At 46.1% G+C, this 27035-nt stretch overlaps 3 protein-coding genes across 11 annotated transcripts in view; 1 reads left to right on the forward strand and 2 right to left on the reverse strand.

The window, feature by feature from the left end:
• Window positions 1–8963, reverse strand: part of POMT2 (protein O-mannosyltransferase 2) — a 28406-nt gene extending 19443 nt beyond the window's left edge. The window contains exons 1-7 of one of the 3 annotated variants that reach the window (XM_066188562.1): window positions 8764–8963; window positions 8079–8163; window positions 7194–7298; window positions 5509–5617; window positions 4482–4590; window positions 2931–3090; window positions 237–343 (exon numbers count right to left, since the gene is read on the reverse strand). In XM_066188562.1, coding sequence (XP_066044659.1) covers window positions 237–343; window positions 2931–3090; window positions 4482–4590; window positions 5509–5617; window positions 7194–7298; window positions 8079–8163; window positions 8764–8963 — 875 coding nt within the window. Of the gene's footprint in view, window positions 1–236; window positions 344–2930; window positions 3091–4481; window positions 4591–5508; window positions 5618–7193; window positions 7299–7888; window positions 7978–8078; window positions 8164–8763 lie in introns of those variants that run through there. The other 2 variants (XM_066188563.1, XM_066188564.1) reach the window with 2 other exon arrangements.
• A 14-nt stretch (window positions 8964–8977) lies between these two features.
• On the forward strand, window positions 8978–18177 carry GSTZ1 (glutathione S-transferase zeta 1). Of its 7 annotated transcripts, XM_066188568.1 has the most exons (11): window positions 9001–9087; window positions 10062–10181; window positions 11441–11543; window positions 12087–12138; window positions 12719–12786; window positions 13611–13691; window positions 14156–14281; window positions 14808–14883; window positions 15693–15745; window positions 17012–17061; window positions 17802–18177. In XM_066188568.1, the coding sequence occupies exons 3-11, from the start codon at window positions 11529–11531 to the stop codon at window positions 17926–17928; spliced, it is 648 nt and encodes a 215-aa protein (XP_066044665.1). In that variant the 5' UTR covers window positions 9001–9087; window positions 10062–10181; window positions 11441–11528; the 3' UTR covers window positions 17929–18177. The 7 variants fall into 7 exon arrangements, with proteins under 7 accessions (XP_066044664.1, XP_066044665.1, XP_066044668.1 ...); XM_066188571.1 differs by lacking the exon at window positions 11441–11543 and having other exon boundaries at window positions 9010–9087; window positions 13597–13691; XM_066188570.1 differs by lacking the exon at window positions 11441–11543 and having other exon boundaries at window positions 9013–9087.
• Window positions 18178–19018: 841 nt separating this feature from the next.
• LOC136291895 (uncharacterized) lies at window positions 19019–26883 on the reverse strand. The gene is made up of 13 exons (XM_066186987.1): window positions 26771–26883; window positions 26281–26457; window positions 25906–26011; window positions 25281–25403; window positions 24534–24771; window positions 23520–23543; window positions 22605–22727; window positions 21891–22078; window positions 20970–21169; window positions 20583–20674; window positions 20209–20263; window positions 19438–19535; window positions 19019–19316 (listed from the first exon to the last, which is right to left on the reverse strand). The coding sequence occupies exons 1-13, from the start codon at window positions 26881–26883 to the stop codon at window positions 19102–19104; spliced, it is 1752 nt and encodes a 583-aa protein (XP_066043084.1). The 3' UTR covers window positions 19019–19101.
• Window positions 26884–27035: the final 152 nt, after the last annotated feature.

Consider the following 27035-nt stretch of genomic DNA (forward strand, 5'->3'; position numbering starts at 1 on the left):
AAGAGGAAAAAAACGAGACAGGAAGTTTGGTTAGACTACTTGCTTGGCATTTCAGAAAGTCTCAAGCTCAAATTCAATTTCACTGCCAGCTTGGCCAGAGATTTGGGAAAGGGAATTAAACAAAGACACAGCTTGTGGGTGTGCTTCTGACACTGAAAGTGGAGTACTATATAACTAATAGCCTTTAATTCAAAGCAAAGAAAAGTAATTATTCTGGAGAAAACATTGTGAAATACCTTCTATTTAACACTGCAAAATGAACAGCAAACATAGCCATGTAGAGGGCAAGTGGGAGCACGATGAGGCAGAGTACACGAGCCAGTAAATGCTTCCCAAACATGACCTGTAACAAACACAATCTGGATCAAACAGTGCAGGAACAACTTCACTCCTTATTTCACAAGACTCTGAGCAGCAGTCCTATAGCTGGAGCTTGCTGTGCAAGAAAGCTCACCAGGCTGAAGAATTACCTCAGAAAGGCCCAGAGAGAGGTAAAAGCTGAGGCAGACCTTGTGTTGTATCGCCAAAAGCTGGAGCTGTGGTACCTCAAAATTTTAGGGTCATGGGAAAAAAGACAAAAACAGGCAATAGGAGAGTATAGGGCTCCAAACACTGAGCATCCCTAACTTTGGCAAAGAAGGTTGGGCAGCCCCCACTGACAATACTTTGAGAGCAAGGACCTTAACTTGTTTATCGGTGGTACACATCTTGACCCAAAATCCCAGCAAAGTGATGGGTTCCAAAATAGTCATTACCAAAGCTAAGCAAGAGGGAAAATGAAAATTTGCTCCCTCAATAGGTCTATGCAAATATGAATGTAACTGGGACATCTTGGGGCTCTAGATATGCTTCACTTACAGAAATCACCTTGCTTAGCAAGGATGCTCTCACATTGCAATTTCTAGTGCTGCTCAGCCAAAAGTTACAGCAAAGTCAGCAGCAAAACTTGTTCTAGAGATGTCCCAAAATGAAAGCAAAATATTTTATTTCAACCAATTGAAAGCGTGTTTTGCAAACAGATGCCAAAGAAGCTATTACATTTTCACATCCTACTGACACTGCTGGTAATAGAGTAAATAATGTAAAATAGAGGGTGGATAATAAATAGCCGTGGAGGAGAAAAAATTAAATAGCAAAAACTGTTTGCTAAATGCCCACACTAACTTCAAAGTGGATGAAAGCAGATACACTTGCTATTCTCCGTATTTTTTAACATGATGCCTATCATATAATCATTAAGATAATCATTCTCCATCCCTTAGTACCCGAACCAATTAATTCAGAAGGAATGGAAAAAACTGAACACATTGCAAAACTCACTGAAGTCAACAAAGGAAAGAGCGTTTCAGTTCAAGTACTTCAGCAGAACATTTAACAACCACTGGACACTTAGAAAAATGCTGATTGATGGTACATAACTAAATATAGGCAGTGGAGAGGCACATGAACAGGCAGTGGAGAGGCACACGAACTAACCTCCAGTTCCCTACTTAAAAAGGCCTCAATATGTTTCAATTTTCATGAAATGGTTTTCTTTAACTAAAGACTACAATGCAAAGTCAAAAAAAGAGAAAGTGCATGTGAAAGACAGAAGTGAGCAAACCAGAACAATGGACCAGCAATCTGAGAATTCTAGAAATCAAGTAAGTCCCCAAAAAATTGCATGTAAATAATCATGAGTAGCTTCCTAACAAATGCAGAGGTAAGTTATTCAGGCTTTCAGGAGATTAATCCTCACCTTTTTTTTCCCCCCTCTCCTCAAGCACCAGGGTTGCCAAATAGCTATTCAGAAAGCATCTACCTTCTGGAGTAAATTTCTTTACATATTCTAACATTCAGGGGTTTGCTGCCTTTGCTGTCAGCAGCACAAATGAAATCACTGTGCAGCTGTCTGCTGGCAGAAAGCTTAGACATGATGGATTTGTTCCATTTCAAATGCAATTAACTGACTTTGCTCAAGAAGTGTTTCTCTGGACTTGGAACATTGAATCTTTGCAGCCCATATTGACTCACATTAATCAAAGAAAACAAATCACACAGGATGAATAGATAAAGTCCCCCCATGCCCCCACTGTTTATAACACAAACAAGACAAAAACAGTAAGAGAAAGAAATAAAATTTTCAAGCTTCAAAAGAGGCTGAGAAAAGAGGAGAACTGAACACCTTTTAAATGATATGACTGAAGAATTTGTCTTCCTGCTGGTTGCAAGAAAGCAAATGGTACATCAAGGCGTTTCCCAAATAGCAGATTTCAAGCTTCACAAACATAAAATTCAATATATTACACCAAGACACTCAAACCCACTAGCAAATTTTTTAGGGCTTAGAAGAACTAAATGTGTGTGAAATCAAGCAAGCTATAGCTGCCTTCATCCTCTAGACTGGCTAGGGATACTGCAGGTTGCAGAGCATTTCTGACTCGTGTTGCTCCTGCTATGCAGCCTCTGCCCCCTTACTCTCACAAAGCAAAGCCTGAGCTCACGTTGATTATACAAACTAAGTACTGCAAGACATGCCTGTCTGCCAGGTAGCACATGCTCCTTGGAAGGTCAGGTAACAGTGTCGGACAACATCTTGCTTTGGGCCACTGTAAAGCCATTCCCAACGGGCATTTTTAGTTTAGACTGAAAATTTAGCAAACTGGAATGGTAAGTAACAGTTTCTCTCAGGAAAAAGTAATAATCTTTCTGCTGTGCTTGTATACTATTACATCCTGCTAATAAAGTGGTTTTGGTTTTTTCAGAAGTCTGACAATAACTTTTCATTATAACCTTAATCTCCATTTTTCATCACCCACATCAGATGCTCCTCTTTGCTGCAGACAGAGTATCTCTGTTTGGGTACTTGCAGGGTTGTCAAAGACTAGGACAATTACAAAGCAAACAAAACAAAGAATCCCTTAAAGTAAAGAAAAGCCTTTGAAACTCACCAGTGACAGGCTGAGGTTCCCCAGCAAGTCCCATAGGTCATAGATTGTGTTCAGGCCAACTAAGAGGACTACAAAAAGTCCAACAAATTTTACCCCCATTGCTCCAGCAAGGCTCACACCAGTCAGACTCAGCCAGAACCACCAGGAGGCAGAAAATGGCCTGCAGAACCAGTAGAGCGAGTCAGTAAATAAAACGATGGCTACATGAACGGGCAGTCTGCGATCACAAAAATAAATAACAAATCAGTTACCCCACAAAATTACAGTTCATCTTCTCAGGAACCCATTAGAAGTGGAAAACCAAGTTTATCATTTAGTTTAGAATCACGCAAGGATACTGGTTTCAGATACAGGCTTGTGGCTGTAGCCAGGGGCAATGCTAGATCTCCCATTCAAGGATAGAAACGCAGACATCAGGTATAAGCTAAAATACTAGTGTGAAGAAAGTCTGACTACATGGAAGTTCAGAGAACAGAAACAAGAATTTTTCTCCATAAAGTGAAAACTTACTTCTCTCAGAAATTTAGGGACATGGAGAAGAACAGGAGGCAAAGAGCAGCCACCCTTACTAAAGCAAGAAAGCCTTAGCGGAAAACAGCTATCCAAAATACAAACAAAAGCTGCAGCAAAAAGCAAACAAATTATAAACTGACAGAAAACTGAACCATAGAAGAGAGATGATAAAAAAATGACAGCAGAATTTAAAACCCTTTTCCTTCTGATTCCTAACGTCTTGACACTTTTATTTCAACTAGACAAAATCCCTGTGACCTGCTAAGCAACACGATAGCTAGAGCTGCAGAATATCAACTACTGTGACAACAGGATTAGTTCTAAGATATGAAAAATAAATTCACGTCAAGGCACACAGAGCTGATCAAGCACTGCCCTGTAATTTAGTGCTTGCATTCCCTGGGGAATGTCTTTAGATAAGGATGGCCTTGGATAGCTGTACATGATGCTGCAGGCTGCATTTCAGCCAGACGAACTGTAGACACACTAAGATTGAAACGATCAGTTCTTGAATGTTTCATGAAATAAAAGCTGCTCATATATAACACCGAATTATGACTTTTTATGTTTCTGAATACGGGATGCATTTCAAGGAAACTACTCTGTGCAGTTCAGCCACAAAGAAGCCTTCTGACATACCCCAATACCTACAAACCACCACCCTCTCTGGAGAGGTCTATAGCAAATATCCTTAGCAACGTGACTACTTTATTCAGAATCATCCTGACTATATCCGTCGAAGTTTTTGTAGCCATTCCTCTAAACCAAACAAATTACACTTTTTACCTCAGATAGCAGGATTTTTACAGATGCTTACAGTTATAGGTAAGTTGGTGTACTCCAGTCACAATACTTTCCCCCTAAATACACAACCCCTCATAGTAAAAATTTCTCTCTGCTACCAACAGTAATTTTCACCTTCAAATTTCCTGAAATAATCTCATTTCAGCCATTCACACACCACCAATGGCAGGCATTACTTTAACTGTGTGAAAGTTAAATACCCACAGTTTAACAAAATTATCATCCTTATCTTACCTGTCTGCACAGCTGTTACATTTCACCATACTCAGAACAGCTCCCATGAGAAAGAACATTAGAATGGGATCCAGCAGAATATATTGGGACAACGTAATACAGCCTGTATCTGCAAAGAGACACACAGCAATGTCAGAGAGACTTGTAGTTCTAAAGTGAATCTAAGATTGTGGGAATTCAGTTTCCTCAGTGTAGTAAAGAAAAGAATAAGGCACGAAATCTTAGAAACAGAAGGAGATCACAGCATTTCATCTTCTACCTGGATAGCAAAGGAAAAAAAAAAGCCAACAACAAAACAAAACTAAAAATAAATACAAAAACAAAAGGCAGTACAGCAGTATCTGTGAAACACCATTTGGAAAGTGCTGGTAACATATTCAGATAGAGAGGATTACAGCCAGTAATGATCTACCTAAGGCACCACCATGGTGCCAAAGGATGCCAGAGGAGAAGTCACCTTTCAGATGGTACCTATAAAAAATTAATATGGCTTTGACATTTTAAGTCTCCATTTCTCAATACCTGTGTGTCCTCAGAAAACCCCTATTTTGGTAACTCCATTTGCAGGGTCAATTTCTCCACTTGGCTCAATTCAACAAGGAACTTTATTAATTTCTTATTGATCTCTTCTAAAGTAATGCAGGGGCTGTTAAACATCTCTATAATCCATATGGGAAACATCAATATTTCACTAGTGGGTAAAATCATTCCTGTCCATCCACCTTTTAAAAAAGTTTAAAACTAAGGTGCAATCTAATCCAATCCTGTGGTTATGTAAATAACAGAAGTACCTATGAACTAAACAAGACTGTAAAGTTCTTAAGGAGACCACCAATTAAAAAGCCTCATACATATAAACACACACACACACACACATATATATATATATATAAAGTGGAATTATTTTGCTTTTGAGAAAGTCTCTCATTAACCCAAATATCCCCTGGTTAGGTAACACATGGTAATCCAGAAATTAAACTACCTGAACAGTTAAGATACTCAATTTTGCTGTTGCAGGAACACCTACCAAAAATAAGGATGAAAGCCGTGAGTAAGGCTGCAGGCAGTGACTTTGACAGTTCCAACACTGTGAGGTAGGCAAAGGGAACCAGGCAGGAGCCAAGAAATGCACAAAACTGCAGGAAAAGATCATGGGAGAAATTATAACCCCACCCACGAGAGACAAGAGCTCGCAACTCCTCTCCTCTCCTCTCCTCTCCTCTCCCCTCCTCTCCTCTCCTCTCCCCTCCCCTCCCCTCCCCTCTCCCCTCCCCTCCCCTCCCCTCCCCTCTCCTCTCCTCTCTCCTCTCCTCTCCTCTCCTCTCCTCTCCTCTCCTCTCCTCTCCTCTCCTCTCCTCTCCTCTCCTCTCCTCTCCTCTCCTCTCCTCTCCTCTCCTCTCCTCTCCTCTCCTCTCCTCTCCTCTCCTCTCCTCTCCTCTCCTCTCCTCTCCTCTCCTCTCCTCTCCTCTCCTCTCCCCCCTCTCCCCTCTCCCCTCTCCCCTCTCCCCTCTCCCCTCTCCTCTCCTCTCCTCTCCTCTCCTCTCCTCTCCTCTCCTCTCCTCTCCTCTCCTCTCCTCTCCTCTCCTCTCCTCTCCTCTCCTCTCCTCTCCTCTCCTCTCCTCTCCTCTCCCATACCTCCAACAACAGGAGGTGTTGCAGCAGCTGAACTGAGTCACAAAGAACATTGGACAAAAGCCAACTGAATAAAGACAGTGCTCAGAGGACAGAGGCTTATTCTGTTTTGCAGAGGCGTCAGTAACAACAGCCAGTCACACTCTTTCAAGACTACACCAGATACTCATAGAAGGATGTGTCAGGTAGGTGCACTACACATCCACTACACTCAGCCCTTTTTTAACATGATACTAGATTATGAAAGCGAAGAACAAGATACACCTGCACCTTATATCTTCAGCATACCAGATTCCCCTCTCTTACACAAATGAGACCAAGGATAGTTGGAGGAGAAAGAGGAGAAATTAAAACGAAAGAAAGCAAGACCACAGGAAAGTTTATTATCTCCAACATCTGTTTCTAGCTCCTCTCCCACCTTCGGCTCAGGCAAATCTAAAACCATGAACTTCTGGAAACTAAACTAAGAAAACATGCCTTCTCAGTTTTCAGTTTTCTTTCTAGGTAGTAGCAACTGGCCATTGTTTCTCCTTTTGATTTATCTGCCAGTTATATCTGTCAGTTATACGGCTCTTGGTCTTCCTAAATAGCAGTACAGCCAGGGTTTCAGATTGAATACAACTCTTAATCCTGCCCTGCTGGCCCAGGCTTCAGCAGCATACTCAGCTCAGTGTCACTGGTGGTGGCAAACTGCAGGCGACAGCGCATGATCCTGGCTTTTTGATATCCTTGGCTACCCAGCAGATTAGCCAGGCACAACGGAGTGAGAGAAGCTCAAACTCAGCAATGTTTGCTTTGCAGAACAGGCAAGATATCTACCCCACGCAGCAGTGTAGTCTCACTAATTAGCAGGAAGAGCTGGCCTCAATTTTCACCTTAATCTCTTACCTGGCCTCTCACAGACACATATTAAGATGCATTCACAATAGAACCACTAACACTTTTTGAAGGAGCTTAAAGACAAGGTGCAAGGCTGAACAGACCTCTGACCTGACCAAGCAGAGCTGTTCTTAAGATGTAACACTGTATTGAAAGGCCCAGGAAAGCTAGCAAGCTTGACACTAGCCTGCAGAGCCTTACCCCTCTCATCCCTACATAGTTGTGCTGCTCATATCGATCTCCTGGCTTCTGGAAAGGAAATGTACCATCATATCCACTAAGGTAGCCAGCAAGTCCAATCAGCATCTGAAGAGGAAAGGTGAAAAAATTGGTCAGGAAAATCACACTGGAGGAAAAAGTATCCAAGCTAGTAGCAGGTAAGATTTTTTCAGATGCCACACTGATCAGAGGACAAATAATTCAGATACATCATCCCAAGAAGAGTTTATTTACAGAAATCATACGCATACATACTGTCTTTTGTCTAAAAGCAAAATCAGAATTATTTTTGCAACAGATTATTAGGATGACAGTAAGCTCAAGAAAAATATTAGGTATGGAATTGTGCAGAGAGAATTCTGTAGAGTCCCCCCCATAGCTCCCTATCCCTTTAGTTTCAGGAGATTCAGCCTGAAAGGAAGATAACCTTTATGAGGCAGGAGGATGGACCTTCATCCACACTACACACTTGCTAAAACAAGTTCATTTACAGAACAGGAAATCAGTGTTCTCAGGGACATGTGTGGCAAGCATCTCATTTGCTCACAAGTTATCAGGAACTGTTTCCTTCCTTTAAGTGTAGGCTTCTATTACCTACACCCTCCAAGTGTCACATTGATTTTTTCCATGTCAAACCTTTCAAAAACCCAGCATGCAATACTGTTTGGTTTTCTTACATTTGAAGCATTTTTTGTGGAGACATAAAGATGCAAGTTGAGGCTCTGGACACAGAATGCAAATTACTATGAAGTCAACAACAGTTAGGAAGGACTTCGTTGTTTACCACATCCTTTAGCCAGAAGGCAGAGGCAGACTTTTATTGGCCCTCCTGTGGCTTCTGAAACATGTAACAGAAAAGCAGTTTACCTTCCCCAAAGGGGGATGGACGTCAAAGAAGAAGGTCCGATTAATGTAGTAACTTCCCATCTTCCCAAAATGAGTTTCATCCCAACTGGAAAAAACACACCAACAAAACACAAACCACAATAACCAATCTACTACAACGCTCAAGAGCGAAGAAAAAAAACAATCCAGGAAGATCTTTTTACTTATGCTTTTTATAGTATAGAGGGCTACTGCCATATATTCCGAGACAATGCGTTATACTCGGTGGGAAATCATGAAGAGCACTGTAGGAAAGGTCTTTTTTTAATATATATTATCACTCCAAAACCTCTGGTTTGCCCTTTTGATTCCAAATCGACCTTAGCGAGGTTAAAAAGTCGGCCTGCTGCACAGAGGTCCCGAGGACCCGGTGCCCCCCTGCAGCACGTCCCGAGAGCAGCGGGGAGGGCGCAGGGGCCACGCCGGGCTGGCCGGAGAGCGCAGCACTTCCTCGCGGCCCTCACTGCCATGTCCCGTCCCTCCACCTGCCTGGGATAAACAGGGATCCCTCGCACGCCGGGCAAGGCCGGGGCGGGCCGGGGCGGGGGCGCGGGCCGGGAGCCAGGGCGCGGTCCCGGCCGCTGTGGCCGGGAGGAGGCGGACACGCACCCACCCGTTCCCCGGGCAGCGCCCGGCCGGAGGGGCGCACGCCCCGCCCGGCCCGTACCATACGTGCGGCGGCTCCCGCAGGCGGTGGAAGCGCGAGGCGAAGCTGAGGAGGGTGACGAGGGCCAGCGCGGCCGGGCGGGCGGCGGCGGGCGGGGCGGCGGGAGGCGGCGGCCCCCCCGGCCCCCGGCGGGGCTCCCGCTGGCGCGGCGGCATCCGCGGGCATCCGCCGCGCGCTGCACCGCGCCGGGCGCGGCGCATCCTGGGCGCGGAGTGCGGGCGCGGCGCGGGGCACGCCGGGGAATGCAGTCCCGCCTTGCGGTGCCCGGCAGCCGCAGAGCCCTGAGCGGAGGCCGGGACGGCAATGAGCGCTGCCGCCGCCAAGGTACGCGGCGCTGCCTCCGCGCACTCCCCGCGGGGCGGGAGGGGAGCGAGGGGCGACGGCGGCGCCAGAGCCGGAGGGAGCGGGGCTCGGGGCGGCGGCTCTCCGCCTTCGGCCTGCGCGGGCCTGGCTCGGTTCGGCGTTGTCGCCGGCTGTGCCTTCTGGTGCCCGGCGGCCTGGCAAGGCCGGCATGGCCGTTCCCGGGAGAATCGCGCCCCTCGCCTGCACCCGTGTCTCTGTCGCAGTGGAAAGCAAGGAATTTAACCCCACGCTAAGTAAAATGCCTTCGTGTGCTAATGCTTTTAGCAGTGGTGCTTGCTTACCATATTTTATTCGGGTGTACTGTTCCCACCGAGTCCTGCTGAAGAGATACTGAGAAGTTAAGAGCAAATCTTTCTGCTTTACATTTGAACCTAGCAGAGTACAAGCAGTGCCTTTCAGGCACCGTGGTGTCCCCTACGCCGGTCCCCAAGGAGCAGTGTATGTGTGCAGGCTGCTGGGCTTGACGGGTGTCAGGAAAGGTGAGAGATTAAGCCTTCCCACGTGCATGCCCTGTGTCACCTGGAAAGAGGTGTTGTCCAGAGTAGACCATACTGAAGAAGAGAGGAAACCTAAGAGGTCAACACACAAGGTTTGAGGCGTTTCTTCTGTCTTTCACAACAGGGACATGCATTTCCCAGATTTTTACTCTGGACTGGTATTTAAGCCCAAACTTTCCTCAATGATTGCCAGAAAAGAAAACAGAACCAAACTACCAGTACTCTCAGTAGACTTCAAGAAAATCCTGTCCTCCTCCTATCATCCCAGCTCCAACTAGTCTAAACTGCAGGTTTTGGGGATTTTATCCCACAGGGTTGTAAATGCAAGAGATTCTTTCCTGAGACTTTACTGGAACATGGTCAGCATTTCCTCTGAGGAAGACACAGTGTCACTCTGGGATCTGTCCACTGAGGACAAAACATTTCTGCTGTCTCTAGTCTTTACTTAGGTGATTATTTTTGCCTGTGATCTGCCCTGCTGCTAGGAGCAGAACAGCATGAACTCAAGACATCTCTCCATTTCCCAGCCTCTGGAGATAGTTTCCAGCTGAACAATGGGTTGGTTTCCATGTTCTTTTTGGTGAAATCCCCCAGGGTCTTTAAATTATAGAGCAAGGCAATTAGCTTAGCACAGTTTATTCCAAATTGTAGCATAGGCTGTAAAACCAAAAAAGAACTGCAGAGAGCATGAGGAGAAATGTCTCTGCTGGCTGAGAGGCCAGAGTCCAAAACAGATGTGGTAAAGGACATGACTTTCTGAGCTAAAAAAATCATTAGCAAGGTCCTCAGGAAAAGCAGGTAAAATTAGTATCTCATGAATGCTCTATGTTTCTCTTTTGAAGCCATAGTTTCTGTTTCTTTCCCTGAAACTCAGCAGGCTAGACATTTAAAAAAAAACATAGCTGATATTTCTAATGCCCTGAATGAGAAGAGAATTTAAGAAAATCAGTAAATGCTTTGTCCACTAAAGTGTTACCAGTACCACCATCACTTTCCTCCTCACTTATCAATCTGAGTAATTTAGTGAAAGATACCTCATTTGAAGTTACTTGAGCCAATCTAAACTATAAGAGAAGCATGAAGTTTACAAAGAGGACTGGAGGACAGAGATCACCAGTGTCTCTGGTTTTCTGTTGACAGACTATAATTGAGCATATCTTTGCTTTCTTTAGTCTTACTGCCAGTCTCTGGAATACTTTTTATGCAATTTAGAAGGATAGAGACACAGGGAGATCCATGGCATTCCATGGGATCTGTGTAATAAAGGGGACGTGGTTACAAGTTTATTTAGAGACGCACATGGGTACCAATTTCTTGTGTGGAAAGAAAAGACTGTGACACAAAAAAAAGCAATCTTTTGTTTTGGTCTGAGAGCAGAGTAGCAGCTTCTCCCATATCTGCAATGTAGAAAATCCCCTGTGCTGGCCAGTAGTGGTGGGAGGGGGGCTATAGGAGCACACTAAGAAATCTCCCTGCAAAGGCAGCCCATTCCCAGAGCTACCAGTCATTCCCTAGTGAAACAGAAATTCTGCAAGCAGTTTTGGTTTTCTTTTTTTTTTGTTCTTCAGGGTTAAATTTCTGCATTGGCAACTGGTGACAGCTTGGGAGGCTCTCTAGCTATCTTACTTGTTTCTGGGTGAAAAGCTACAGAAATAAGGATGGTTCCCAAATGTGCTTCCAAGCTTAAACGTGGTTAATGGTTTTGATATCAGGGCGGGGAGAGGGTGACTGCAGTGCCTCAGGATTGAATCTGATTGGCTGGTTTGTGTGTTCTGGGCACAGACTGGGGAGCACAGTCCTTTCCTCATTGGTTTTAGGAAAGAAGCCTTCCCCCATTCCAGTTGAGTTAAAAGGGAAAACACAGAGGTTATTTTTATTTCGTGGAGACGACTACACACGCTTACCATGGCATCTGAAAAGGTGAGAGTTTGGACAGGGTGGAAGCATCTGGGAAGGCTGCCTTAGCATTATAGCTCAGGTAGAGATGAATTGTCTGTCTTCTGGCTTTCATCTCAAACAGCAGAAGCTCTTCTTGTTTGGAAAGAGATCTAGCTTTTCCCTGCATGACTAGAAAACCTATTTCGTGCCATGCAAATACTCGGTGCAGGTACTTGGCACAATCAGTACAGAAATTGTTTCAGAAATCTAAGATGGGATAGAAGTTAGCAATATTGGATAGGGACAAAGAGGGAAGATTTATAGGGGATAATTTCAAGGTCATTGTGCATTGCTGGAAACATCAGGTGTAACTGCTATTATGAGAGACAGTGATGTTATCTGTATGCCAAAATCAGAAACTTCCAGAAGTAACTTTCAGTTACTTTCAGAAAGAAGCCCTCTCTCCTCCAAACATTGCTCTCCCGTCTCAGAGTTTGTGAAATGCCTTCTGCTCATGCGTTCTTCTCCTTACATACAATACTCTGGTGCTCCCAGCACATAACCCTTTTCTCTTTCTCTTCTCAGCCGATACTTTACAGCTATTTCCGAAGTTCCTGTTCTTGGAGAGTGCGAATCGGTAAGATTTAGAGTTCATCTCTCTTTTTGTGTCTCATATTGCAGTATCCTCCCCTTCACTAACTCAATTAATCAATCACTTATTAACAGAAAAGTCAATAAACGTGAGCCTGGAACAAAGAGGCATCTCCCCGTGGGGAGGGAGGGGAAGACTGCAGCTTATTGGGAGCAGGTGGAATAGAGGGGAACAGATAAGAGGGCTTCATGATACTGCCTCAGATTCTGGCCTGCCCAGGTCTTGAGAGCTAAGCAGGGCTGGGAATGGTCCCTACTTGTACTGAGACAGAAAGGTTTTACAGGTGAGCACATGGTCCCCTGCTCTCTATAAGCCAAATCAGGAAGGGCTGTGCTGCAAAGAGTTGCAAGGCTTATTTTGAAAAAATGCAGTGGTTTGCCACGACTGATCTTTAGTACTTTGGTCATTCACTTGCCAAAGCACTGTCTTCTCAGTGGACTCAGGCCACCCTCCTTGAGGGATAGGGTCTTTTTTCAAAGGTAGATGCTAACATTTCCCTGAGCCCATTACCAATGAAACTGGTCCCAGTGTAGCTGTCTGAAGCTGTACACTCTGCTCTCCCTAGCACTGGCTCTGAAAGGAATTTCCTATGACCTGGTCCCAGTGAACCTCATTAAGGATGGAGGACAGCAGGTAAGGATAAAAATACCATTGCTCTCTCCAGGGGTACTGAACTTGGGGATCCATTAGGAGACTTGGGATTAGCACTAGAAAGTTCACAGGCAAAGTTACTGAATTCCTCACCACTTCTCTGTAACTAACAGTTGCTTTCAGCCAGTATTCCCTGGCGTGAGACAGGAGGAGAATATGACTGCAGGAGAATAGAGGCTTTTTCCTCTCTCAGACATTTGTGACTGAATCCATAAGGCTGAAGATCTTTTGTTTACCATCATACAACTGAAATACATCAGGAGCACAGACTTCAGAGGAGCTGCCCTGCACTTTAAACAGACTCAACTTCATTCAATTAGCACCAGAAAATGCATGGAGGTGGGGATAGGGGGTGTCCAAAAGATGCTAAATGATATGGCAGGGGGCTGCAAAGGGCCTGCAAAAGGAAGAGATGGGTTGCCAGAAGAGATCTTCACTGAGACCTTACTTGGGAGTCCATAGGAGGGAGTTGTGCACCTTGTACCACTGGCTCAATGGGCTGGCATGGGCTAAGGCAGAGTTGGACAACTGGGACAGAAATGTGGCACTGATGCAGTACCACCCATTCTGGGTATTGCAGTGGTGCCTTACCAGGAGATAAAGCAGTCTGGCCCTGGATGCAGTGATCCATGAGCCCCAGTGAGAGCTTGCTGTAGGCTAATAGTACAGCATAATTTACTGCAAATACTAGTATTAAGGTAGAGAGAAAAAAAGAGGTAGGAAAAAAATTTGGTAACTGGGTTCTGGGAGAAGAAAACGAGGAAGAAAAATTTCTTACTGCTGTAATCACAGGTTTGTTTCCACAGTTTTCTGCTGAATTCAAGGCACTGAATCCAATGCAGCAAGTCCCAGCCTTGCAAATTGATGGCATCACCCTTTCTCAGTCGGTGAGTTATCAGCCACATCCCTGTTAACCTTTCACCCAGCCTGCTGCCCAGTCTGGACGGGATGGCTTTGTCCCCTCTTTTTCCCCAGAGCTCTCATCTATACACTGGAAAAGCAATGGCATTTATGATCTCACTTGGAAACAGAAATAGCATAGTCCCTGATGGGAAACTACTCAAGGATTTGAGTTCAAATCTGCTTTGGTTCATAACTCCACCCTTCACTAAGCAGTTTGTAGTCTGACTTCAATGGCTGTTTCATGGTTTGCCTGAAATTACAGCTGGACCAAATGACAAGAAGATCACAGGCAGATGTCAGAGGGGTTATTCTGTTCCTTGGGTTGGTAACAAACTGCCTTCAAAAACTGTTATGCTCTCTTGGATCAGCTCCCCTTTCCCAGGTGTCCAGGATGTGAAGTTTTCCTTGGCGCTCCAATAACCTCCCATTATCTCTTTGTTCATTACAGCTAGCTATAATTAATTACCTAGAAGAGACACGTCCTAACCCCAGGCTCCTGCCCCAAGATCCAAAGAAGAGAGCCCAAGTCAGAATGATCGCTGATCACATTGCCTCTGGCATTCAACCACTCCAGGTACTGCCTTGTCACATCCATGCAAATGAGAAAATCAGAAAGGATTTCTCTCTCTGAAATTCTGTCTCCTTAAATTGTTGCCAGCCAACTGGGTGGCAGAACTTCATATTGGTGTGCTAGTAGATAAAATCGGCTTAACCTCTGCCTGATCTGCCAATGGCAACGATACGATATTTTCAACACAGAAAATCCTATAGCATCCCAGGGTTCTTTCCAGAAAAAGCTGAATCCATATGGTTTTACTGCTGAGTCTAGGACACATTAGGAAGAAGAGAATTGAGCAGCCCAAAGGGAAGAAGCAAAGGGATACCCTGGCAACTGTTACAGAAGGGTAGTGCCAAGAGAAAGATGCCGCAGGGTGTGTGATTTGGTGCAGGTGAGGTCAGGACTGACCCAACCAACTGAACTCAGGCCAGGGGTTCAGCCTTGGCAACTCCTCATCTCCCGTCTCCTCCACTGGATGACACAGTGGGTAAGATCCTGCCAGCAGTAGTCATCTAACCTAGAGATTGCTTTGCCTTCACAGAACCTGAGTATCCTGAAGCATATGGGGGAGAAAAAAATGGAATGGGCTCAGAACTGTATCGCATCGGGCTTTCAAGGTACATCCCACATCCAAAATGATCAGTATTTTGGCTGACCTTACAAAATGCTGCACTGCTGGCATTCTACTTGCCTTTTCAAGTAGAACCACAGATATTCCTAGGCTGGTGTTCTGGGGTCCTACTTGCTGGCAGAGACAGTGCTCTTCCACAGTTTCTTGTCCAGGACTGGTAGCTCCCCAGGATCTCAGAGGAAAGATGTGCACAGAACACTTCCACTGGTGCACACGGAAGAGGGGAAGCCTGGTGCCATCCTGCACACTGCAGCAGTTTATTCATTCTGAAGCACAAGCACTTCTAAGGTTCTACATACGTATACAGATAGAGATATATAGATATGCTTTTGTAAACAGACATCTAATGGCAAACTCCCACATAGTGTAGCAAGTAGCAGAGGATTTCTTTGCCTCTTTAAGAGAAATAAAGTGCTTTTGGTTCCTTCAAAATCCTTTCCCCCATATGCTGCAGTGACAGGCCCATCTTCACTTCTGACAGACACCAACTGACTGAACCTTTGCATTTTTCCCCTCCCCAGTCAAGTATTTCTACATTATCCTTGTAGTATTTCAAATGCATTGTCTGAAGCAGCTGAAATCACCCCGGGCCCAAAAAAGCTGAAGGACCCTAAAGACTCCCATAACTATAGCAAGATTTTTGTTCCTTTTAGTTTCTGTCTCAAAATGCTCCTTTTTCATATTCTGCTTGGGGTTAAGATGCCCTTGTACGTAATTCCCAGTCTAGAAAGTGTTTGGTGTCCCTGTCAATTGACTTTCCAATGCCTCATTCCAGTGTACCATCTCTCTTGACAGCACTGGAGCAGATTCTGCAGCACACTGCTGGACGCTACTGTGTGGGGGATGAAGTAAGTATCTGAGAGAGCCCTGTGTGCTATTGCAGAACTGAAAATCCCCGTATCTTCTCCTAAAATAGGAAAGAAAATTAGTTGAGGAAACAAGAGCACAGCCCCATCCAGTGCCTAGAATTACATGCAGTGTCTTCATAACAAAAAACAGCTGCACGGATCCTACTTGGGCCATTACTGACTGGCAGAGAGTTACAGAGATATTTATTTGTCCCTGCCTCTAACTTGCTGTTGGCCAGATTCTGCAGCTGTATCTAGGATCTGGCTGCTACTAGAGGATGTGGAAAAAGATGATACATCATTTCATCTTTATGGGATATGGACTTCAGCATGTCCTGTCAGAAGGGCAAAGCTTGGCTCAAGAAACATGGGTTCAGTTCTTAGCGCTGTTCTATGAAACCTTTAACCACCTTGTATTTTTCTGCTCTGGTCATCCAGTTTTAATATGGACAGATTTCACAGAGCTCACATAAAGGCTGTTCTGACCCTTACCAAACTAGAGGCAGCTCAGGGCCTTTTCCATGTATTAGTTCTGCTGCCAGACAAAAGATTTTTCTAAGGCTTTTATAGGAAAGAAGGAAAGCTCCTGCATTATCCTGGGATGCAGAGGGTTGTCTATTAGCAGTCTTATGGAGCCCTTGGTAGGCAAAGGCTACTTACAAGATCTAATGTTGGAGAATAACGTGTGCTCTGAGAGGCACCCAGGGCTTTGTGACCTGGGGAGCAGGATGGTGCCAGCTGCCTCTGTCTGTGTAGACAGGCCGCCAGCAGCACTGTCCTTGAGTCTTCCATTCAGATTGCAAGTCTCTGGGCCTGTGGACAGAGGCCCTATCACATACCAAGTCTTGACATTGGCAGGACCTGCTTGATAGTCTCGCAGTGCAAACAAGGAAAATTTACTTAACTTTTTCCAGCCATGCAAACACCCCTCTCCCTTCATCACCTCCCTCTGCAGCTTGCCAGCAAACCTGTTTGCTCAGAGGCAGTTGCCATAGAAGCACAGTGTCCTTGAGGTCACAATGATCAGCTGGTAAATATAAAGCTCCCTAAAAGCTGATGGTTTCTACTAGTGACTGCCATGAAGTTATTTTTCTTGTATTGCTACTGTATTATTAATGCTGAAGTAAAGAAATAGATCATCATGACAACTCCTCTGTACTGGCTGATAAAATAATTTCTGTACTGGTCTCAAAGCCTGCCACCACTGGAAGTGTGAGGGGACAGGCTCTGAGTTACTCTAACCCCTTTCCTCTGCTATATTTGCAGGTTTCCATGGCTGATCTGTGTTTAGTGCCTCAAGTTGCCAATGCTGAAAGGTAATTAAGGCTAAGCTTGAGATACTCTTCAACACACCTATTTATGCTGGGCTATCAGAGCTTACCTTCTGCTGTTCCTTGTGCCTGTTAGAAAGTATCCCTCCTGCCTGCCCTATCCACTTACGTTTTTTCTCTTCACAAATTTTCCTATTTCATAAATACTGTGTCGTTTGGAAGTCAGGAGTTGTGGTATCCTCTTAGAGGCCTGGGGAAACCTGATCTGTGACCTTAGAAAAGCTGAGGTTGCCCACACTCCATGATCCTGGTCCCTGTTTGCTCTATTTTTACACTGCACACAGGAGGAAAAGATTAATCAGACTTTCTTTGTTTAAAGCCTTAAACCCATACGAGTAGTGGCTGCATGATTCCCAGGAAAAGCAGTGTCTTCTTACCTTGTGCTGCACATTAAATAAAAATCTGGTGAAGATCACACAATTACAGAATCACTGGGGTTGGAAGGAAATTCTGGAGGTCATCCAGTCCAATTTCCCTGGTAGAGGAAGTGGCACAGGATTGCATCCAGCTGAGTTTTGAGTATCTCTAGAGAAGGAGACTTAACAACCTCTCCAGGCTGTCAAGCATTTGTTTTTAAACCTACAAGGATGAACCTTTTCTGTTAGTGTAAATGCCTGTGAGATTCTCCCATACTAGGCAGTCCTGTCACACTGCTCTGCACTTCTGCTCACTCCTGCACTGGCTCTCCAATTCATAATACTTCACTCATTCTTTTCCTTTTACAGATTCAAAGTGGACATAAGACCATATCCCACAATAACGAGAATAAATAAAGCTCTCTTGGAGTTAGAGGCCTTCAAAATAAGCCACCCATCCCGGCAGCCAGATACCCCTGCAGAGCTGAGAGCTTGAAGCCTTTCTACTCATTAAATCTAGAAAGCTGGTGTGATAAAGAAGACAACACCTACAGTATGAGTAGGACTTCAGTGCCAGTAGGAGTCCCTAGTACTACTGTTTCCCTTTCACCTGGGGGGATAGGACAGAGGATCTGGTAATAGTGTGGATGATTTACTATGCGTGTGCTGGAACACCTGCAGCTATTAATTTTTTCTATGCAGTGTATCCCCATGAAGCAGATTAAAGCAGAAGTATCCATAATGATCAGAAGTTCCCTCTGTATGGCTTTGGGTTGGGGAATGCGGTCACAAACAACTGTGAGTCATTGAGCCAATTCTGTATTCCCCACGGGGGCTACTTCTTTCTACCATCTGCAGAAAGAGCATCAGGAAATCAGTGTACAGTGTGTTTATCCTTGGAGCTGCCTCAGAGCTACAGCACAGTCATCAGTCCATGGATATAAACAATAAGATCTAGTCTCTGATGGAAGATAGTTTAACCCATGTTGGGGTCTTGAAAGAGCCAAGTCAGCAACTCTGTCACCCCTTGCAATAACGAGCAGTTGCACAGAATTTATAAAAGGTCTGCCTAGAGCAAAGCTAGGTGATTGTGCCATAGACAGCAAGGCACAACCAGCTCTCTCCCCTACGCTGAAAATTATGTTCTCTTCTTTTTCCCATCCTCAGATACTGTTCTAGGTGTTTCCCTAGCCTTCAGCTGCAGATTGTTGCCCAAGGGAATCCTACCCCAGATTGCCTCCAAATGAGAATCACGCCTGTACTTTTACTGTGAGGACTTTCCAAATAGCAGCAATAAATACCATTCCACTCATCCCAAATGAAACCAAACACCTAAGTCACCTTCAAAGCTGAAACCACCCTGGGAATTCCAGCTAAAACCTGTAGGGCAAAAAAAGGAACCTGTAACCTTATGTCTGTTCTTGTGCAGACTCAGCTCAGATCCCACTGACTGTTTTGGCACCTGAGCCCAGATACTGTGTATCAGGTGCCCTAGAAAAACGATACCCATGGCCTTCAGACTACAAATGCACAATCTCTTGTACCAAGGTGGCAATCACCTGCATTCAGATACCTGGACTGCCATGTTGCTTGGACTCATTTATTGCCATCCATATCTGTATTCAGGCTGAAGTGCTTTACTGTTCAGGCTCATTCTGAGAATCGTGCATTATCTTAGGTCCAGCTGGATCTTGACTGTGCTGTTATAAAAGGTCCCAGCACAGTTGGAGCCCCCAAAGACCAACACTGTGTGCAGGTTCTGCTCCTCTTTGTTCTCCTTGTCCATATCCATCAAGTGAGCAGGAGTCAGGTCAAGCAATGTATGGCCAGCTCGGGGAACAGAGCAGAGGTCATGGTGGATCACCGTGCTCCAAGAAAGAGTATCTGAAGTGGAAAAGGGATATCAATACAAGCCCATTCTTAGTGCAAGGGATGAGACAAATGGACTAGACTAGGTGTTCAGAGTCACCTTCAGCTATTAAAGCAGGGCTGGAGTGTCGCTCACCTAGGTGAAAGACAAAGGCATCATGCAAGGCTCCTCTGGCATTGCAGCCTCCACTGATCAGAACCTTCTGGTCCGACACAGCCAGAGCTGCATGAAAACTGTGATCAAAGCAAAGCCAAAAGGTGACTACAACAAAACCTGCTGGGATGGCCTCAGTCAGCGATGGGCAGACTTGATCAGGAGGTTGGGGGCTTAAGCTGCAGGAAAAAGGTTTACTTCTGCATCTCTCTGCCCTGACTTGCAGAATAACCCTAAAGGAGATGTTTGCCTCTGCAGGGCAGGCCACAATCAGGCCTGAAGAGCAACTCATTATCTCAGAAGGAACTATCAAAACTCCTCTGCTTTGCTCTGTGGGGTGAGATAGCAGGCCAGCTGGACTCTGCATTGATTTAGGTCATTGTTCTAGTGAGCAATTCTGTCCTTTTAGTAACAGCATAGTCCTGGTACAGGAGTTTCTTCCTCTGTGTGGCACAGTACCTCTCCAGGCACTGTGAAGACCAAACAGCAGGCCATACAGTTTACTGACACAGGACAGAAAACTTACCCTGAAAGACAGATTTCCAGGAAGACTAAGGAATATCCCCCCATACCATACAGGCACCAACAAGGACAGCACAGGAATTCCTGGCCCCACAGCAGAGAGAAGATCCACTCCATTTGACTAGTGGGACAGAGATATGCAGCTGGGTCTGATCACAAGCACTGTTTAAACCTGGCTTCAAAGAGAAATGACAGATGATAATAGCTCCTGGGTCTGCAATAGAACCTTACCAACGTGCAGAAGGCTGTCCTGCCAGGAGGGGGACTGGTGTGTACTCCATGAAACCTGATAGACAGAAAAAAGGCAGGTGAAATGTCCAAAAACCTCAACCCCGGAACTAGACAAAAACTTAGATACTCTGCCACAACAACAACCTGCCGCCTTTATTACTCAGCTTCTTCCAAAAAAGCCCTTGTTTTTTCTTCATCCACTCCCTTATTGCTTCAGAAAGGGTGGTTTTTTAACCCATAGTTTTTCATCTCCATTGCCTAGTCAGGAGTTTTTATAATGTTATTGCTATTTTCCCATTGAGCACAACTCACTCCCAAGTCCCTGTCTTGGAACCGACCTTCCCAAGGCAGCCAGATGGCACAGACTTTCTTACCCAGATCCAGAATGTGCATGTCACTGAGGTAGAGAGAAGTCCTCCGACCCCCAAAAATCAGCAGCTTGTTTTTCAACAGAGTAGCTGAATGCCTGGGCAGAGAGCAAGCAAATGAATAAAACATCTTCAGTGAATACAAAACTTCCATTTTAGCCTTGGCCTCTTCTACTGGGCTGCCATAACTTCAGTCTACACCTGGGACAGAATCCCATCAGGATTCACAACAGAAGGTACTGAGAATCCCATTGCTCTAAACACAGCCCTATCTTAAGGAGTACATGCTGGAGAACAATCACCTAATATTTAGGAAATCACACCGGTGTGGGAGGGAAGGTAAGCAGAGGTTTCCTGCACTATTTTGGATAGCTGGAACTAGAGCATTCTCACCCAAGCCTAGGCAGAGGCTTTGCTCCTTCTGAGATGGGCTGATACCAAATTTCATGCTCTGGATTGAAGACATAGAGCATATTGCTGCAGGGTGCAACTGCCAGTGATGCCTTTCTGGGCAAAGTTCCTCCAAAAACAAAGAGCTCCTTGTGGTAGATAGTTGCACTGTGGTAGGTGAGCACTGGTATCCTCCCTTTAGCCTAGAAAAAGTTCAATATATATTTGTTACAAGAAGTGCATTATTTGCTGCATGACCCATAGGAAAGGGGCCCACATCATGCAGTGAGTTTGACAAGTCTCCATTTTCACTTTATTGGCTCCCCAGCCAGATCTTGCTGCACAGGCAGACAGTACATCCTTTGCATGCTCTACACCAACAGAATGCTCTGATAAGAAAAGGAACTCAGCCTCCCACACCTTCCTTGGAAGTTGTCACAGAACAGAAAGATCTCATCCAAGCTTACCCTCTAAAAGCCATTTTGTGCTTTACCAGGAAAGAGACAGATAGTCCCATGCTGACAAGGGCTCAGAATTCTGTTGTGCTCAGGGCAGTTCCTGATTTGAGAAGACTGGCTCTTCATCTAAGCATCTCGTGCTGCTCTCAATGGCACCATATAAAATGAGAGGCCATTTCCCTCTGCTGCTTCCCACCCTTGAGCTTGGTCAGGCACAGCCCTCTGCAGCAACCATTTTTTCACATGGCTTCATTCCTTGTAAGCACAGCTCCTGGTTTCCATTCAGCATGTGGCTTTTCAACATAGCCTCCTAATACCTGTCAAACCCAACTATGCATCCCGGACAACCTGCAGCAAGAGTGAACCAAGACTACTGGACTAAGGACAAGAGCACACGGACTGCCACATTTAGGCAGAACCTGCCACCCCTCCTGCACTTTTGTCTTGGAAGAGATGCAGTACTCACAGCCACAAGGAGCCATTTCCAGGTGACTGTGTCCAGAATGTAGATGCTGCTGTAGTCTTTGTCCTCCCTTATGCCCCCAAAGATGTAGATACGCTTGGTGTCAGGGTCATAGGTGGCCGTGTGACCATGCAGGCACGATGGCATGGCATTTTGTAGCTGCAAATCCACTGGAAGCCATAAATCACTGTCTGTGGGAGCAACAGCAGACACATGGTGTGGGAGTTCAAAAAGGCTCTTGATTTCACTAGATTTAAAGAATATGCCATAAAATCTTTACTCAAAACCTTGCTCCCTTCTCCTTTGATTCAGGGCTAGAGGGAACTCATACAGAATTGTTTCTGTAAGGAATGATGCCGAATTGCAAGGTGAAAGAGAAGACCAGTGAGATGCAGAAAGACACAAGGCACTGGAATTGTGTCTCACACTTCCCCACCAGTCACCACACACAGACTGCAAATTGCACTGTTGCTTTTACACCTTAAAATTCCACTCTTTCCAGAACTTGTACCTTAGCTCCTGGAGGGCTCTCAGGTACAATCCCAGAGCCTCATAAGGCACTCTATGCTGTCAGCTCAGCCTGATGACATGCCAGATGCAATGCTTTTGCTGTCCCCTCCATATGCACAGATGGGCAAATATCCCCCTTCATCTGCATGAGCTGTCCTCAAGTCCCACTGTCCCCATTGATTTTGACAACCCTAAAGTCCCCCCCACCAATTTCCAGCTTCCAGAGAGCATCCCGGCAGGACTGTTGATTGACACCTTCTCCACCAACGAGAACAGCTGTCCCCAGGTCACTGAGGCACATGGCATGGCACCACCGAGGGCTGGGACTGCCTGAGGAGGGAAGAGCACAGGCCTGTGAGCAGTCAGACAAGACACCCTCAGCTCCCTTCCATGCTGGGGAGAACAAGCCACCTGAATGCTCAGAGGGGGGAAATGGTAAGGCAAGGACCCCTGGTTCCTTCCCTCTGCAGGGGAAAAGGACATACCTCCCTGAGCAATATTTTCAGTTGGCTTGGGGGAATAACTGCTGTATTTAGAGAGACCTCAGGAGCAAGGAGTAGCTGGATGTAGGATGCATTCAGGCTGCCACTTCAGACAGGCTTGGATGTCCCCCATTTACTACCCCATCTCCAGAAGTGATACCCAGAGTTGTGCTACCCACCCTGCACTACTTCTTGTGAGGGAGGACTACCCAGGGACAGCTTGTCAGTGCCTCGGATAGAACAGTCAGAAGCCTGGAGCTGCTTTCAGAGGTATTCCTTGTACTGCCTTGTTTCTCCTCCCTTCCCCTCCCAGGCCCCTGCAGTTGGCTGAGCAAGCTAAAAAATACTTTTTAATCAAAGTCTATTTCATATCTTACCTTTTTTCCTCAAAGAGCTGTGTACCCAGAGGTGTGCCTGAGATTCAGAGGGGCTAAAGAAACATATTTGAGAGCCTGACAGTCCTGGAAGCACTGATGGCAATTGCATGAAGAGGAACAGTATATACACACAACCTACTTGTTATTCTTGATCACTGGAGAAATACAGGGTGAAGCATGAGAGGCTTCTGATGTTGAGGGGAAGGAATATCATCACTGAGTGACTGAAAAGACAAACCAGGGTCTAGGAACCAAATCCTCACCTTGCAGCTCCTTCACCGCCAGATCTGCAAAGGGAACACAGAGATGGCCCCATAAAGCAGCCAGCAGACATACTATGGAAAGTGCTCAGCTCCACTGTGTAAGAGCCCTTTGACCTTCCTTCCTCCAACCTCCAGCACAAAGCTACCTCACTGCAACAAACAAGATGTAAGACCAAGAATCATGAACTGTCTCATCCAAAGAAATGCAGAAGATAGGTAAGATCAGGGCACGCTTCCTCTGACTGCCAAATGCTGTCACCATTGCATTTTACCCTTCTGATGGAAGCTTGTTTCCCTCCTCACACTGCCTGCAGCAGAAAAAAACTTTATGATGGAGCCATATTTGCCTTTATGACAAGCAAGCCAAGTCCCAGTAAATAATTTCTTATGGGGACCACTAATTTATTGCCAAACCTTTACACATAAACTTGGTCATGCTCTGGAACTGACTTGGAATTCCCACTCCAGAAGCCTAAGGTTTTGTTTCCAAATCCCTTAGCAGTCACTTACTACTCAAAAGTCAGTACAATTATGCTAATTACATATATATATGCCTTTTCATATTTTCTATACCATGATAATAACCAATGTCTTCTATGGACCAAGTGGTATGCTATTAGTAGGGGTACAAACTAATGCAGAGCTTACAGGACGTCACAGTAGGTAACTTTCTTGTGCCTCAATTTACTTTTTTTGTAAAACAGGGTTAACAGTATTTGCCTTAATTTGTAAAACACTTTTACTTGTATGAAAAGATAGGCATTATGTCACAGTAAAAAGTGGTGGCACTAAGAATATCCCATGTTCTATTTCTGGCTTTCTCCCAGCAGGCAAAAACTCACCAAGCAGCTGATCCAGGAATAAAGCGCATTCTCAGTATTTCAAAGCCAAACATACAAGCCCATAATGCCTCAGAGGTACATAGAGAAATGGACTGAGAAGGTGCAGCCCAGCAGCATTGACAGATCATTCAGACAAGACTTGTAAAATAAAGTTGGAAGCTACCAGAGTTACCTTCTTCATCTAGATCTCTCTCAGATGCCGTGGGTTCAAATAAAACTTTTCTAGGCTTTTTGGAGTGAACTCTTGGTGGTCCTTGGTCAGGACTCTTCCTCCAGGCCTCACCGGATTCCACCTTTCCAGCTGGTGACTTCAGGGCACAGGGTACCACCAGGGTCCTCAGCGGTGGCTGGATGTCCTTCTTCACAGGCCTGGATGCTCTGGCAGTCACCTCTGAGCTCTGACTCTTAACCTGTGACATGAGTCCCAGCCAAATCAGCCGTGAAGAAAGATACCTGAGACTACTGTGAATTTTATCTTAATGGGCCAGAGATCTGGTAACTGTTTTTAGGCTCATCTTCCCACTGAGTTTTAAGGGCCAACATGCCATCAGTATCAACTGCCAAACAGATGCTGAGCAATGCAGCTATCTGCTGCTGTGTGCTGTAGTTGGCTTTCAGACTGCTGGCTGCTGGGCACAGCTAGAACATGGAAGGGCAAAAAGGCTGTCTGTTCTAGGAATGAACGGGCAGGCTGATCATCCCACTAAAGACTACTACATTCAACCTTTAAAAAGGCATTTCAATGGAGAACATATCTTTCCTCAGTACAAGAGAAACTTTGGGTCCAGAACTTGCCTACCCATATCTCCACTGAAAAAATGGCAGCAAATGTTTCAGCTAGACATCAACTGAATGGCTACTGGTGAGGGAGAAGATACTAATAAAAAGGTGAAATAACAAGAAGGTGACTCCAAAATACCCCAGTAGGATCCTCCAGGTTCTGGCCACGGGGTATATCATCTGCTGGGAGCACTGGTGACTGGGTGGTCTCTGGTACAAGGAAGGAATGGGCAGGTGTACTGCTGGAGACACCTCGGAACAGCTGCAGCAGAAACAGCAACAGAATAAAAGGCTGTAAGTGTGCTGGCCTCCATCCACACAAAGGATGAGCAAAAACATGTCTTGCAAGGGACAGCTTCCCTGCAATGGTATAACCTGCCTTTTATCTCTCACAGCAACAAAACAAGAAGAAGGAAACCAGGCACTGCAAGATAATAAATCCATTGGCTTCAGCTCAAGGTAAAACAATTATGTAAGTGCCAAAGACTCAGGAGAGAGCAAAACTGGAAAGGAACAGCTGTCTGCTGCTCGTCTCCTGCGACATACAAGGTGTTCTGGCAAAACTGTGTTCAGAGGATAGGCCTAGAGCATCACAAGAGGTTTCAGGCTCAGCACAGATGTACATTAATAGATCCATGTTTGTCAGCTCTACCTTGGAGTAGCAGAGAAGGAACGGGCAAGGAGGGAGAGGAGGTTCTGGGGCTCAGAAGTGACAACATTTGAATCCCTGGGCAGGAAGAGAGGAGAGTGTCAATTCTTTTTACCTTTCCATTGACAGTCAGGACAAGCCTCACAGGGTTGCCTTTGTCCATCTCTTTCAACGAGGCCATGAAAATATCTGTTCTCCAGGCATCTTCCCACACCAGAGACCTGCACAAAGGACCATGGCTTTTCAGCTCACAAGTGACACTGACCAGGACAAAATTCCCGCTCCCATACTAGATGATAACAGCTCAAAGCCAAAAGAGTTCCAACCCTGAAAGCAGCCAAAAGGAATCATCCCTAGATAGAAACAACATGGTGGGGGACCAGCAGGCCTGAGAAGCTTTTGGATAACAGCAGCAGAATCAGGCAGCACCAGAGAACAGAAAGCTTTTCCAGGATGCCCCTCCTGACACCGGAGCAGCTCCTGCTGTAACCTGCGGGTGGGCTCCAGCGTGCCGACCCGCTGTGGCGCAACGCCTGGGGACACCAGCACATCCACTGCGATGCTCGTGTCCGGAGAGTAACAGCTCCAGTCTCCCAGCCCGAACACCACCAGCTGCTTTGGCAACGGCAGGGGCAGCCAAGCCTGGAAACCCATCTGGCTGGAGTGGCTGCAAGGGGAGGGAAGAAAAACGAGAGACTGTAATCGAGGAGTAAAATAAAAGGTAGAAAAATACAAGAAAACGCCTGAAAACACATTTATGCCAGGGAAGGTTGAAAAGAGAGGGCTTGTGTCGTTTAAAGATGGAACCATGCAAGGATGCAGGGAAGGAAACAACGGGTGGGAAGGGAGAGCCGCCAGGGGCTGGATGGAGCAGCGCAGCCACGCTGGCAGCGGCATTTCCAGAGAGGGCCAAGGCACGGCGTGCAGGTGCCCCGGCCCGCGGTGGAGCCCAACCCTGACAGGGACCGGCCGGGCCGCACCTGCCGAGGCGCCGCGGCGGCTCCCGCAGAGCCCACAGCACGTAGAAGGCGAGGCCGCCCTGCCGGGCGCTGCCCGCGGGCCCCGGCCGGTCCCGGCGGCGGGCGCGGAGCATGGCGGTTAGCGGGGCCGGGGGCCGCCGGGGCCGACATTAAAGCACCGCGGCGCAGCTGGGGCGGCCCCGGCATCCCCCGGCCCCACAGCTGCGGAGGGCCCGGCGGGGCCCGCCCTGCCCGTGCTGGGAGCGCCCGCGGCGCGGCCATCCCC

The sequence above is a fragment of the Chamaea fasciata genome, unplaced genomic scaffold, assembly GCF_029207755.1.
Source record: "Chamaea fasciata isolate MVZ Bird 193981 ecotype frontalis unplaced genomic scaffold, bChaFas1.0.hap1 SCAF_7, whole genome shotgun sequence".
Taxonomy (NCBI): domain Eukaryota; kingdom Metazoa; phylum Chordata; class Aves; order Passeriformes; family Sylviidae; genus Chamaea; species Chamaea fasciata.

Excerpts from the sequence above, each read along its gene's own strand:
- GSTZ1 (XM_066188565.1), top strand. The coding sequence starts at position 9,632 with ATGCCCTGTGTCACCTGGAAAGAGGTGTTGTCCAGAGTAGACCATACT. Across the intron at positions 13,692-14,155 it reads GCATCACCCTTTCTCAGTCG|CTAGCTATAATTAATTACCT; the intron begins GTGAGTTATCAG and ends TGTTCATTACAG. Across the intron at positions 14,884-15,692 it reads TATCGCATCGGGCTTTCAAG|CACTGGAGCAGATTCTGCAG; the intron begins GTACATCCCACA and ends CTCTCTTGACAG.
- LOC136291895 (XM_066186987.1), bottom strand. The coding sequence starts at position 26,883 with ATGCTCCGCGCCCGCCGCCGGGACCGGCCGGGGCCCGCGGGCAGCGCC. Across the intron at positions 20,675-20,969 it reads AAGCCTCTGCCTAGGCTTGG|GCATTCAGCTACTCTGTTGA; the intron begins GTGAGAATGCTC and ends CTCTCTGCCCAG. Across the intron at positions 20,264-20,582 it reads CATGCACATTCTGGATCTGG|GTTTCATGGAGTACACACCA; the intron begins GTAAGAAAGTCT and ends TCTGTCTATCAG.